General features: G+C 46.5%; 1 protein-coding gene across 5 annotated transcripts in view; it reads left to right on the forward strand.

Annotated features, from left to right (window-relative positions):
- Positions 1-15,799, forward strand: part of si:dkey-34e4.1 (carboxyl-terminal PDZ ligand of neuronal nitric oxide synthase protein) — a 204,242-nt gene that overhangs the window by 154,359 nt on the left and 34,084 nt on the right. For all 5 annotated transcript variants that reach the window (XR_008753913.1, XR_008753914.1, XM_055873905.1 and 2 more), the window contains 2 exons: positions 2,882-3,095; positions 14,787-15,129. Coding sequence is in view for 3 of the 5 variants with exons in the window: in XM_055873905.1 (XP_055729880.1) it covers positions 2,882-3,095; positions 14,787-15,129 (557 nt within the window). In the remaining 2 variants the exon portion in view is untranslated. The remainder of the gene's footprint in view (positions 1-2,881; positions 3,096-14,786; positions 15,130-15,799) is intronic.

Below are 15,799 nucleotides of genomic sequence, written 5' to 3' on the forward strand. Positions count from 1 at the left end.
GAGAGACACACACACACGCAGGCAGGCAGGCAGGCAGGCAGACAGACACATTTATGACACACACAGTCTTGTACAGCTAACCTTGTGGGGACGCACAATTCAGTTTGTGCTAACCCTAACCCAATTCAAAATTCTATTTTCCCTAAACTCTAACCCTTACACGTACTCTTACCCTTACCCTAACCCTAACCTTAACCCAAAAACCTAGCCTTAACCCTGAACCTAACCCTAGCTCCTAACCCTAAAACTAAACCTAACCCTAGCTCCTAACCCTAAACCTAACCCTAAACCTAACCCTAGCTCCTAACCCTAACACAAAACTAACCCTAGCTCCTAACCCTAAACCTAACCCTAGCTCCTAACCCTAAACCTAACCCTAGTTCCTAAACCTAAACCTAACCCTAGCTCCTAACCCTAAACCTAACCCTAGCTCCTAACCCTAAACCTAACCCTAGTTCCTAACCCTAAACCTAACCCTAGCTCCTAACCCTAAACCTAGGTCCTAACCCTAACCCTAGCTCCTAACCCTAGCTCCTAACCCTAAACCTAACCCTAGCTCCTAACCCTAAACCTAATGTAACGGGTGTCGTAATCCTCCTCCTCAAACGAGGAGAGGAGAGAAGGATCGAAAGACCAAAATGCAGCGGGTTGTGAATACATAATGAATTTTAATAAACAAGACGAAACTAAACACACGAAGAACACTTGATACTTTACAAAACAACAAAACTAAGTAAACAGACCTGGACACGAACTTACATACAACGTGAAGAACGCACGAACAGGAACAGACTACAAATACCTAACGACAATGAAACAGTCCCGTATGGTGCGCACACACACTGACACGGAAGACAATCACCCACAAACAAACAGTGAGAACACCCTACCTTAATATGACTCTCAATTAGAGGAAAACGCAAAACACCTGCCTCTAATTAAGAGCCATACCAGGCAACCCAAAACCAACATAGAAACAGAAAACATAGACTGCCCACCCAAAACTCACGCCCTGACCATCACACACATACAAAACAACAGAAAACAGGTCAGGAACGTGACACCTAACCCTAGCTCCTAACCCTAACACAAAAATAACCCTAGCTCCTAACCCTTAACATAATTCTAACCCTAACACTAATTCTAACCTTAACCCTAAATCCTCTAGAAATAGCATTTGTGGGGACAAACAAAATGTCGCCAGTTGGTTAAATTGTAGTTTTTTTACTTTTTTTTTACTATTCTAGTTGAACACGTCCACACACACACACACACACACACACACACACACACACACACACACACACACACACACACACACACACACACACACACACACACACACACACACACACACACACACAGACACACACACACACACACACACACACACCACACACACACCAAGCTGTTGTATATCTGTGGTCCAGATGTCTGGTCAGTGAGACACAGTTGTCCTCCTCAGGCATCAGCTGACCACCACACGCTCTTTATCGGTTTCTACTGCATTACATTCACTAGGTCATCCTGTACACCAGTCCAGTGGCTCAGGTCATTGTGGTAGCAATGCCAGGGTGGTGAGTTCGATTCCCACCGGGGTTGTCAGTATATAAATGTATGCACACATTGTTTTAAGTCATATTGTATAAAAGCATCTGCTAAATTGCATATACTGTACACATAAGTTCATGCACATAATGTAACCAGCCCTACAGTGCACATAATATAACCAGCCCTACAGTGCACATAATATAACCAGCCCTACAGTGCACATAATATAACCAGCCCTACAGTGCACATAATATAACCAGCCCTACAGTGCACATAATATAACCAGCCCTACAGTGCACATAATATAACCAGCCCTACAGTGCACATAATATAACCAGCCCTACAGTGCACATAATATAACCAGCCCTACAGTGCACATAATATAACCAGCCCTACAGTGCACATAATATAACCAGCCCTACAGTGCACATAATATAACCAGCCCTACAGTGCACATAATTTAACCAGCCCTACAGTGCACATAATATAACCAGCCCTACAGTGCACATAATATAACCAGCCCTACAGTGCACACTGCAGCAACCAAGTCTTATTCAGTACTGTAGTACGGATGCAATGGGGAACTGACTGTCTGGCTTAATCACGGCATCATGTGCCTCATTTGGCACCATTGTCTGCCTGTCTCTCTGCTGCATGACCACTAGGGAGCACTGCCATCACAGCTATGTAAGGATACACACACACACACACACACACACACACACACACACACACACACACACACACACCACAATACAACACAACACACCCTGGGGACTGAGTGAATCAGTCTGCTATTGTTGTAGAAAATGAGCCTGGAAGGCACAAGACAAACACAGATGTATTTATATTTTTCATTTATTTTCCCAGTCGTTCCCAGAGGTTTGCAGATGCTCATCGTCAGACTATAATGAGCTCACCGTGAATTATATTAACAAATAATAGCGGGAACCCGTCATTATTTTCAATTTCAGGTCGGGGAAATTCCATCTAATTCGATTTTCAACTGCAGTCTCTTGGATGATGTCTGGGGTGGGGGGGTCGAGCTGTAGCATGAAGTAGAATTTTTCAAACAGAAAAAACTCACTGACAGACACACACGGTGCACAGTCTCTCCTAGACTCGTAGAGAGAGAGGTGGAGTCTGTTTGTGTGTGAAGTGAGCACTGTTTATGTCTGAGTACACACTGTTATAAACACATCCAGACACACTACACACACACAGACACACACTTCCTCACACTCCATCCACATCCCCATCATCATCAGTCCCACTAGGCACAGTTCGGATTCCTGATCCCCCCTCTTTCCTGCTCGTCTTCCCCACTCAGGTGCAGCTCCTGAAGGATCAGATGTCAGTGGAGACCGCAGCTCGTGTAGAGGCCCAGGCTCGTGTCCACCAGCTGCTACTACAGAACAGAGACCTGCTCCAGCACCTGTCCCTGCTGGTCACACAGCTCAAACACCTGGAGAGCAAGGCACCGGGACAGGGACCGGGGGATAGACACACAGCTGGACTGGGACAGGGGGAGAGACAGGGTCACAGTAAGTCACCTGCACTAACTATACGAACCAGAACAATTAAGTTGAATATACAGTACAGATAAAACAGTCATTCTCCATTGAGCTTGCTTGTTAATCCAGGACTTTATCTGTGTCCAGGACACTGGCCCTGCATGTACAACAGTTAATCATCAAGGACAGATCACACTTACATACCAACATTTAGGAAATGCACATTGTTAAACAAGCTAAGCAATCATAGACACACACACACACACACACACACACACACACACACACACACACTGTGAGTGTGTGTACTGAGAAAGCGTCTCTTGCCATGACATCTCCTGTTTTATTTAACACTATTACTACTCATGGAAAGTTTTTGGGTCCAGGTACACGCGCACGCACACACATACACACACACATTCGCATACACACACATATGCACACACATACGCACACACACACACACGCATACAAGCACATACACACACACGCATACAAACACATACACACACACACACATGCATACAAACACATACACACATGCATACAAACACATACACACACACACACACACAAACACATACGCATACAAACACATACACACACGCATACAAACACATACACACACACACGCATACAAACACATACACACACGCATACAAACACATACACACATGCATACAAACACATACACACACACACACAAACACATACGCATACAAACACATACACACACATACACACACGCATACAAACACACACACGCATACAAACACACACACGCATACAAACACACACACACACGCATACAAACACATATACACACGCATACAAACACATACACACACATACACACACGCATACAAACACACACACGCATACAAACACACACACGCATACAAACACACACATGCATACAAACACATACACGCATACAAACACACACACACACGCAAACAAACACATACACACACGCATACAAACACACACACACACACGCATACAAACACATACACACACGCATACAAACACATACACACACACACATACAAACACATACTTACACACACGCATACAAACACATGCACACACACACACGCAAACCTACACATACACACGCATACAAACACACACACACACACACGCATACAAACACATACACACACACACATACAAACACATACTTACACACACGCATACAAACACATGCACACACACACACGCAAACCTACACATACACACGCATACAAACACACACACGCATACACACATACAAACACATACACACACATACAAACACACACACACACGCATACAAACACATACACACACATGCATACAAACACATACACACACACACACGCATACAAACACACACACACACACACACACACACACACACACACACACACACACACACAAACACATACTTACACACACACACACGCATACAAACACATGCACACACACACGCAAACCTACACATACACACGCATACAAACACACACACACACACACACACACACACGCATACAAACACATACACACATACAAACACATACACACACACATACAAACACACACACACACACGCATACAAACACATACACACACATGCATACAAACACATACACACACACACACACACACGCATACAAACACGCACACACACACACACACACACACACACACACACACACACACACACACACACACACACACACACACACACACACACACACACACACACACCTCAAGCCAACTCTTTATAGCATTAACAACATTTACAATTACACCCCCATACTGTACTCCTCCTTCGTGTGTGTGTGTATGTGTTTGTTTGTATGCGTGTGTGTGTGTATGTATGCGTGTGTGTGTGTATGTGTTTGTATGCGTGTGTGTATGTGTTTGTATGCGTGTGTGTATGTGTTTGTATGCGTGTGTGTATGTGTTTGTATGCGTGTGTGTATGTGTTTGTTTGCGTGTGTGTATGTGTTTGTTTGCGTGTGTGTGTGTGTGTGTGTGTGTGTGTGTGTGTGTGTGTGTATGTGTGTGTGTGTGTGTGTGTGTAGTGTCCGAAATTAACTTTTTGTCTCACAAAAATCCACCAGCCAGCATATTTTACCTTCCAAAATAATAAATTGCCTTTTTGTGTCACATATACATTCGTTTCAGTACATTTCATTGAGATAATATGGTATTACAGAGTGCAAAAATGCCAAACAGTGGGCACACAATGAATTAAACAAAATATATCAGATACAATGAATAAGAGCAGATAGAAGTCAAAACAGGGCAACAACAATGGTAAGATAGTTATGAGAAGTGCAGTGGACATAGAACTGGTGCTCTCCTGATACAAAGAGGAAACAGGGGAAGCAGGTCTACAAATCCTTTACTTTGAGTAGAAATACCCTGATAAAATACAGGTCAAATAGATGCTGGTTCATTTAGGCTGTGGCTAGATTTAATTTCCCAGCCTGAATACAACTGAAGACGTCTTGAACTCAAGATTGTACTGAAGTATTTGCTATAAACATGTGCTTAAGATGTACTCAAACATAAAAGTACATTTGAAAGTTTTGTAAACCTATCAGATGCTTAATAATTTGAAACAACTTAAACCTCATCGGACTCCTCACTCTCTACTGCAATCACCCTCTTTGCACAGTCCATGAAGTCTGGCCTCCTGCTCCTGACAGAGTCCTGGTGCCAGAGCATCACAGCTTTTATCGGATCATACTCCCTGATCTCTGGAGAGGACAGCTGGACCATAAGGAGATCATGAGGAGATCTGACAGTGTATCAGTTTATCTGACAGTTTTCACCTGTTTCATGGTATTAAAACCTCTTTCACATTCAGCTGTGGAGGCAGGGAAGGACAGGTGCAGGTCAACCAATTGTAACAGTCCTGACCTGTTTTATGTTGTTTTTATGTGTTTATGGTCAGGGCATGTGTTTTGGGTGGGCAGTCTATGTTATCTGTTTCTATGTTTGTTTCGTGTTGCCGTCAAATATATAATAAAGATGGCTTATTTCCCTGACTCCGCATTTTGGTCTGAAGATCCTTCTCTCCTCACCTCATCTGAGGATGAGGAGAGCGACAGCCTTAACAGAATCACCCACCAACAAAATGTGACCAAGCGGTATGGGAATGCTCGACGGAGCAACAGGAACTTCTGGACTTGGGAGGAGATCTTGGACGGTAGAGGACCTTGGGCTCAACCAGGGGAATATCGCCGTCCAAAGGAGGAATTGGAAGCAGCGAAGGCTGAGCGGCGCTGGTATGAGGAGGCAGCGCGACGACGCGGTTGGGAGCCCGTGAGTAAGACCAAAATATTTCTTGGGGGGGGGCACACGAGGAGTGTGGCAAAGCCGGGTAAGATACCCGAGCAAACTCCCCGTGCTTACCGTGGAGGTAGAAGGCGTCGTACTGGTAAGACACCGTGTTATGCGGTAAAGCGCACGGTGTCCCCAGTACGCGTGCTTAGCCCAGTGCGGGCTATTCCACCTTGCCGCACTGGGAGGGCTAGGTTGGGCATCGAGCCGAGTGCCATGAAGCCGGCCCAACGTATCTGGTCTCCAGTACGTCTCCTCGGGCCGGTGTACATGGCACCAGCCTTACAGGTGGTGTCCCCGGTTCGCCTGCATAGCCCAGTGCGGGCTACTCCACCTCGCCGCACTGGCAGGGCTACGGGGTCCATTCAACCTGGTAGGGTTGGGGAGGCTCGGTGCTCAAGAGCACGTGTCCTCCTTCACGGTCCGGTAGACCCGGTGCCACCTCCATGTACCAGTCCTCCGGTGGCAGCCCCCCGTACCAGGCTGTCTCTCCGGGTTCTCTCTCCTGCTGTTTCCTCCTCTCCAGCGCAGCCGGTGCCTAGACCACGCACCAGGCTGTCTCTCCTTCTCCTCCCTACAGAGCTATCTGTCTCCCCAGCGCCATCTGAGCCATCCGTCTCCCCAGCGCCATCTGAGCCATCCGTCTCCCCAGCGCCATCTGAGCCATCCGTCTCCCCAGCGCCATCTGAGCCATCCGTCTCTCCAGCGCCATCTGAGCCATCCGTCTCCCCAGCGCCGTCTGAGCCATCCGTCTGCCATGAGCCTTTCAAAGCCGCCCGTCTGCCATGAGCCTGCAAAGCCGCCCGTCTGCCATGAGCCTACAGAGCCATCCGCCAGACAGGAGCCGCTAGAGCCGTCAGCCAGACAGGAGCCGCTAGAGCCGTCAGCCAGACAGGATCTGCCAGAGCCGCCAACCAGACAGGATCTGCCAGAGCCGCCAACCAGACAGGATCTGCCAGAGCCGCCAACCAGACAGGATCTGCCAGAGCCGCCAACCAGACAGGATCTGCCAGAGCCGCCAACCAGACAGGATCTGCCAGAGCCGCCAGCGAGCCATGAGCAGCCAGAGCCGTCAGAGAGCCATGAGCGTCGAGAGCCGTCAGCCTGCCATGAGCGTCGAGAGCCGTCAGCCTGCCATGAGCGTCGAGAGCCGTCAGCCTGCCATGAGCGTCGAGAGCCGTCAGCCTGCCATGAGCGTAGAGAGCCGTCAGTCTGCCATGAGTGTCGAGAGCCGTCAGCCTGCATGGACCTGCCAGAGCCGTCCAGCCAGGACCTGCCAGAGCCGTCCAAACAGGACCTGCCAGAGTCCTTCAGCCGGGATCTGCCCCTTGTCCCGGTGTTGCCCCTTGTCCCGGTGCTGCCCCTTGTCCCGGTGCTGCCCCTTGTCCCGGTGCTGCCCCTTGTCCCGGTGCTGCCCCTTGTCCCGGTGCTGCCCCTTGTCCCGGTGCTGCCCCTTGTCCCGGTGCTGTCCCTTATTCCGGTGCTGGTCCTTATCCTGGTGCTGCCCCTTGTTCCGGTGCTGCCCCTTGTCCCGGTGCTACCCCTTGTCCCGGTGCTGCCCATTGTCCCGGTGCTGCCCCTTGTTCCGGTGCTGGCCGTTTATTTAGGGGAGGGTAGTGTTAGGGTGGTCATTAGAAGGGGTAGACAGAAGAGGGGAGTGACTATGGTGGTATGGGGACAGCGTCCTGAGCCGGAACCACCACCGTGGTCAACTGCCCCACCCGGACCCTCCCCTGGACTTTGTGCTGGTGCGCCCGGCGTGCGCATCTTGAGGGGGGGGTACTGTAACAGTCCTGACCTGTTTTATGTTGTTTTTATGTGTTTATGGTCAGGGCATGTGTTTTGGGTGGGCAGTCTATGTTATCTGTTTCTATGTTGGTTTTGTTTGCCTGGTATGGCTCTTGATTAGAGGCAGGTGGTTTGCGTTTGCCTCTAATTAAGAGTCATATTTAGGTAGGGCATTCTCACTGTTTGTTTGTGGGTGATTGTCTCCTGTGATGTCTTCGTTGTTTTCGATGTTATTCACCTATGGGACTGTTTGGCTGTTCGTGTGTTTTTGATGTAACGTTCCTGTCCGTAAGTTTACGTTTAGTGATGTGAGTTTATGTTCAGGTTTCGTTCTACGTCGTTTTGTTATTTTGTAAGTTTTGAAAGTGTTTTGTTTTGTTTCGTGTTGCCGTCAAATATATAATAAAGATGGCTTATTTCCCTGACTCCGCATTTTGGTCTGAAGATCCTTCTCTCCTCACCTCATCTGAGGATGAGGAGAGCGACAGCCTTAACACCAATGGCAGAAAATCAGGACAGGACTGCTGATGGCTCCTGTTGACACGGAACCAGGACATCTTCTGCAGGGACTGGGGCTCTTGGTACATCAGCACCTTCAGGACAGTCCACTGGTCAGGGATCCTTTCAACATGGATGCCAGAGGTCTCCAGGACAGGAAGTGGTCCACCAGGGTTTCCAGTTCAGTGCCACCAACATCTAGAATACTTGTATACATTACATTACAACAAGCATCATGCAGTTTTAATTCTCAAACTATAAAAATATGATCGTGAACCTGAACCTGAACCTAACCTGACTGCCCTGTAATACAAAACATAAAGTAACCTGCTGCTGCATCTCCTGACTCTGGCCAGTTGGTGAAGCTGACCAGCTTGGTGGCACACAGGACCCCTACACTGGCGTCCTGTAACCTGTCAGTCATGCTCTCCACTAGCCTGTCAAGCATTTTGTCCTGTGAGGTGACAAGGGTCTTGCTGTCACCTCTGGTCAGCGAAATTCCATCATATCTGTTGGCCATTGTGGCCTTCATCATGGGCCCTTCACTGATGATAAAAGGCACATTTTACCATCCTTTCAGAATTTTCCTTTACAACACACTCTCACTCACACTCTCTCTCCCTCTCTTATTGACTTAATCCTTTCTCTTACTTCTCTTCAGGTAAGTATTTCTTATTGCAGCTTAAATAAACATACCTGGTTTTGTACTTCTTAAGTACTGCCTGTGTTGAGCACAAGGAGCTGTGGGCTTCTGCTATGGTGATGGTGGACCTCTGCAGACAGGCAGACAGGGTGCTCAGGTGTGTTAGTGTGTCATGCAGGAAGCCACAGAAGTGGATAACAACAGCCTCCCTCGCAGTACTGGAGTATCTCCTGGCCTTGGCATGCTGGACACCTCAGACATTTTGGGCATCAGCAGATTGAATCTTAAATACAGAAAGAACAAAGACATACAAATAGACAATTAATTGCTGTCCAAAACAAACTATATTAGATATGACAGATTTTATCAGTGCATAAAGCATTGAAACATGATGTTACCAATTGTAACCTTGTTTGTTGTTAATTACTGGACATTACATATTGATGATGACTTGGAGTACTTAGCATAGCAATCTAGAGCTACTACCTGTTCCAGTTGCTGGACACGCCCCTGGTAACCTCGCATGAAGTGGTCCAGTGCACGCAATAGGTGTCCTACCCATTGTGTTCCGACAATTCTGGTGGGCACCAGTGGTGTGTGCCCAAGAGCCTGAAAGCTGTTTACCAGGTTTAGTGGACTGGTGTGGTAGAAGGTGTAGAGCCCACAGAGGAGGTCTTCTACTTTCTGAAACATCACGTTGAACCGGATGGCATCAGAAAAGGTCAGTTCAAGGCGGTGTGCCATACAGTGGATGCTGATGATGTAGGCCCTGTCTGTATGCTCTGTCCCCCTTCAGTCGGCTGACCACACCATTCTTGGCTCCGGTCATCACAGCAGCTCCATCTGTTCCCAGAGCGACCAACTTGCTCCCCCACTCATCACACACTCCCTCCATGATGGCACTGATGGCGTTGCTTATGTGTGCCGCGTCTGCCTTCTCCACCGACTTGATGCCAAAAAACTTCGACTCAATCTTTCCCTTGTGACAGAATCTGACATAAACTAACTCCTCCTCTTTCACAGAACTGTCTGTGGAGCCATCTGACATGATGGAGAGAAATTTGGTGTTTTTCAGATTCTCTCTGATGTTATTTCTCTCCACCTCTGCAATATGGTGCATAAACTCTTTGCCCTGCTTCTTATTTCTATATGTTGAGCCCACAGCGACCCCCCCCCCCCAAAAATCTGAACTGCAAAAACCAAACATCAAATTTATACTATAATATTTAAATATACAATCATGTTATCCAATATAGCTGGCAGTTGATTGTGCTAAATTAGCCTTCTACCCTTTGTTTACTTAAGAATCAACACTAAGCCTCCCGGGTGGCGCAGTGGTCTAGGGCACTGCATCGCAGTGCTAACTGCGCCACCAGAGTCTCTGGGTTCGCGCCCAGGCTCTGTCGCAGCCGGCCGCGACCGGGAGGTCCGTGGGGCGACGCACAATTGGCATAGCGTCGTCCGGGGTAGGGAGGGTTTGGCCGGTAGGGATATCCTTGTCTCATCGCGCTCCAGCGACTCCTGTGGCGGGCCGGGCGCAGTGCGCGCCAACCAAGGGGGCCAGGTACACGGTGTTTCCTCCGACACATTGGTGCGGCTGGCTTCCGGGTTGGAGGCGCGCTGTGTTAAGAAGCAGTACGGCTGGTTGGGTTGTGCTTCGGAGGACGCATGGCTTTCGACCTTCGTCTCTCCCGAGCCCGTACGGGAGTTGAAGCGAAGAGACAAGGTAGTAATTACTAGCGATTGGATACCACGAAAATTGGGGAGAAAATGGGATAAAAAAATAAAAAATAAATAAATAAAAAAAGAATCAACACTATACGGCTGGTAAAATAAATTGTGTCACAATGCTTTAAAATGTAAACAGCATCTGGAGATGAACATTAAAATAGAATGTTACAGAGACATAGGAAAGCATGGAGATCATGTCAGCATCGGTAGGCCTATCATTTTATTGTATTTATACACTATTTTGAGGTGAACCAAAGCTAATCAAGAGCTGAGAAATAACCTACAATACTGGACCACGTCTGTTAAATAGACTTGAAAAAACTAGCTACAAAAGTACTAGTCTAGCTACATGAGTAACAACATTTTCACTTACTCACACATCCACTCCAAGTCAGAAAGTGGTCTCACCTTCTTGCCAATGGCATGTAGAGTCCTAAACAGTATCTTCATCTTCGTGCTGGTCTGCTCTAACATTGCCATTAGCGCTGTCACAGAGGGTGTCAAGAGGAGAGGCTCCGATTGAGCCCGGGACACAGACATGCAGGCAATGTGACACTTGCTGTGTTCAAGGTCACGAATGTTCTCCAGCTTCAGCGTTTTATTTCTGATGACACATTTTCTCTTTAGCATACTGGCGACACACAGAACAACTCATCACCACAGCCTCAGCATCATACTGTAGCCACCCTCTTGAAACTCCTTCATCTCCAAACCTCCATTTCTCACAAAAAGTTATTTTTTGTGTGATTCGTCCTCCTTTTCGTCGGTGGGTTTTCGTTTCAAAGGTTGGCTTACTCCATGTAAATGTCACCACATAACAGCTATTTAATGAACGGTAGCTAGCAGCAGACCCGTGGCAAGTGTAACGATTATCTAGTTCTTCCTCCTCCTCGGACGAGGAGAGGAGAGAAGGATCGGAGGACCAAAATGCAGCGGGTTGTGAATACATCATGAATTTATTTAAAGACGAAGACGAACACGAAAAACACTTGGAAAATTACAAAACAAAAAACCGACGTAGACAGACCTGAACATGGAACTTACATAAATGCACGAAGAACTCACGAACAGGAACAGACTACATCAAACAAACGAACAAACGAAACAGTCCCGTGTGGTGCACAGACACAGACACGGAAGACAACCACCCACAAACAAACAGTGTGAACAGCCTACCTTTATATGGTTCTCAATCAGAGGAAACGTCAAACACCTGTCTCTGATTGAGAACCATATAAGGCTAATTCCCAATGACCTAAACATAGAAACACAAAACATAGAATGCCCACCCCAACTCACGTCCTGACCAACTAAACACATACAAAAATAACAGAAAACAGGTCAGGAACGTGACAGCAAGTGAGCGGTGTCGAGTAGCTGGTGTCCCGTACGGTAAACAGTGTCGCGAAACTAGGAGCACTAGAGACAGTCTGTGGCTGGAAACATGAGTCATTTCCACCGAGCCATCATGCCAGATATTTTATTACATGACTATTTTGGTACAAACATTTACCCGCCAGTGTGGAGGATAGCCTTCTGAGATTTACTCGCCAAATGGAAAATCTACCCGCATCTGGCGCTTGGCGAGTGTTCATTTTGGACCCTGTGTGTGTGTGTGTGTGTGTGTGTATTTGTTTGTCGTTTTTTTGTTGTTTCGTTTTGAAGAACCATTTGGGTTATTAATAATGATAAGCATAACAATAACAACAATAATAACAATAACACAATATTTTAGTTGTCAGAGTTTATTATGGTTTCAGTGGCAAAGCAGAATAAAACAATCCAAAGAGAGGTAAACTCCCAGCAGAGGCCCAAGTATAATGGACATATCCTCTGGCGTGTTGATGTTAATCTATTGATGTACTCTGTATCCATAGCCAGAGTGATTTTGCAGTGCATGGTGATCAAACAGGTTTCCTGTTATATTCATCAGAGGTGTAGGGAGGGTGAAGTCTGTGAATCCAAAAAATAGTAATTATACAGATGATTAACAAAACATGCATACGACAGTATTCATACCTTGGTTTCCGTGGTGAATGTGAATGAAAACAACTGTTTTGATAATGGTTTTCATACACATACCTTGTCCACAATGTAGAGGCCTATGGGATGTTCATTGAAGAGGGAAAGGGAAAGGGGGATACCTAGTCAGTTGTACAACTGAATGCATTCAACTGAAATGTGTCTACCGCATTTAACCCAACCCCTCTGAATCAAAGAGGTGCGGGGGGCTGCCTTAATCGTAAGAGAGTAGGATGGTACATGTGATCTGCATAACATACCAATACCAATTGAATACCTTGGTATGCATCCTCATCTGTATACCTGCAGACAGAGTCAAAAGTGAGCAGTTCAGTCATCTGCAGTCAACACAGCTTGCCTTCAACATACTCTTACCTCTTTGTTGATTGATATCCATTGAATTGTGTCCATTTTCTGTTTTAGACAGATTTGCACAAATCTGAAAAGATAGATGGTATCATCATAAAACAATATAAATTTAGATCATATAAGGGACAAACCTTACCTTAAATTGAGGAGATCTTTACATGTTTCAGGGACTGTAAGTGCCTGAACCTGCTGTCTTTTCAAATTGAAATCCAAATGTTTTGGTTGGCCAGTTAGGTCCTTGAAAGAACCCTCAACAACCAATGAGGTTCCTCTATGAACCACACCTCCTATGGGGTTCTTGAAAGAACCTTTTGGGGGCCATTTTCAGTGCCAAGAACCCTAAGGTTCTTCAAAGAACTTTAAGGATCTTAGAAGAAGCCTTGTTGAAGCCCTCATTTTTAGAATGTAGTTATCTTAGCCAAACAAGACAACAACAGTTAAACACTTAAAAACAATTCAGTATAAAAAATACATCAAAATTAATGGGACCTATCAGCCATTGTTACTAGTACGGCACCATTTGTGTGGTAGTGTCTGTGTATTTGTGTGGTAGTGTCTGTGTATTTGTGTGGTAGTGTCTGTGCATTTGTGTGGTAGTGTCTGTGCATTTGTGTGGTAGTGTCTGTGTATTTGTGTGGTAGTGTCTGTGTATTTGTGTGGTAGTGTCTGTGTATTTGTGTGGTAGTGTCTGTGTATTTGTGTGGTAGTGTCTGTGTATTTGTGTGGTAGTGTCTGTGCATTTGTGTGGTAGTGTCTGTGCATTTGTGTGGTAGTGTCTGTGTATTTGTGTGGTAGTGTCTGTGTATTTGTGTGGTAGTGTCTGTGTATTTGTTTATGTGGGGTTGACACGTGGTGTTTCATGCTAGCTTAAATCATGTTACACCCAGAACTAGTAAATGCTAATCCAACCAATATAAGGCACAGTCCACTCAGACGCTGCCGGCTGCACAGCCAAAACCTCTGTCTCCGGAGAGTGTACTCACATAGGCAGGCGTGTGTGTGTGTGTGTTAGAGAGAGATTGAGATAGGGAGAAAGAAGTGAGAGAAACAGAGGAAGAAAGAGAGAAAAAAACTCATAATGAGATGACGATTTGAAAGAAAGACAGGAGAAATTGACTGACAACTGTGTGTGTGTGTTTTGATTTTGAGTAATTTTTGTCTGTGAGAAAGAGGCAGGGAAGGAGGTGTGAGAGAAACTGACTAACAACTAGGGACATTGAGAGTGTGGGTGAAGGTTAGACTTGTTTGCTTCATTTCATTAAAATATACTTTTTTTGACTATTTGTGTTCAACTTTGTCAGTTAAAGACATTTCTCTTCCTTCCCCTGTAGATGATCAGGAGTCGTCATGGACGACCAGGTCTCTGTCACTCAACCTGAAAAACCATTACAGCTTGAGCAGCATGGACCAGCCCATCACCTCCACCCCTGCAGGGCCACTCCAAAAAAAAAAAGTCACCGCTTCCCAGGTGGACGGTGCCGAGTCCTACCTCAACCTCCTCAACCTGGAGAATGGGACCAAACCATTGGGCTCTCAAAATGGGGGGGAGGCGGAGACAGACACACTCATCAGAAGAACATCCAATGGGAAGCCAGGGCGGAGAGACAGCTCGGAAGTGTCGTCAAATGAGATTGTGCGGTTCGAAACAAGGAATTTGACAGCCCTGGATGAAAGGTAAACTATGTTAACTAGAAACATCTATCTTAACATAGCTTAGTTTATACATCTTACTGTACAAACCTTTCTTGAAGACCAGCCACATTTAAGAGTAGCCATATGCCAGAGGGCCTATTCAAAGCAGCACACACACACACACACACACACACACACACACACACACACACACACACACACACACACACACACACACACACACACACACACACACACACACACACACACACACACACCACAATACAACACAAAACTGCCTGGTCATGATTATACACAATGTATTGGAGCTCCTATTTGGCAGTCACAGACAGTACAGTCCCTATCTTTCATCTAGAAGAAAAGGAGTCAGGAGCTGCTAGCCACCTCTCATCCCCACACAACAGAACACAACAGAACAGGCCTCCTCTCATCCCCCCACAACAGAACACAACAGAACAGGCCTAGCCTCCTCTCATCCCCACACAACAGAACAGGCCTCCTCTCATCCCCACACAACAGAACAGGCCTCCTCTCATCCCCACACAACAGAACACAACAGAACAGGCCTCCTCTCATCCCCCCACAACAGAACACAACAGAACAGGCCTCCTCTCATCCCCCCACAACAGAACACAACAGAACAGGCCTCCTCTCATCCCCCCACAACAGAACACAACAGAACAGGCCTAGC

Source organism: Salvelinus fontinalis, chromosome 21 (assembly GCF_029448725.1).
Source record: "Salvelinus fontinalis isolate EN_2023a chromosome 21, ASM2944872v1, whole genome shotgun sequence".
Lineage (NCBI taxonomy): Eukaryota > Metazoa > Chordata > Actinopteri > Salmoniformes > Salmonidae > Salvelinus > Salvelinus fontinalis.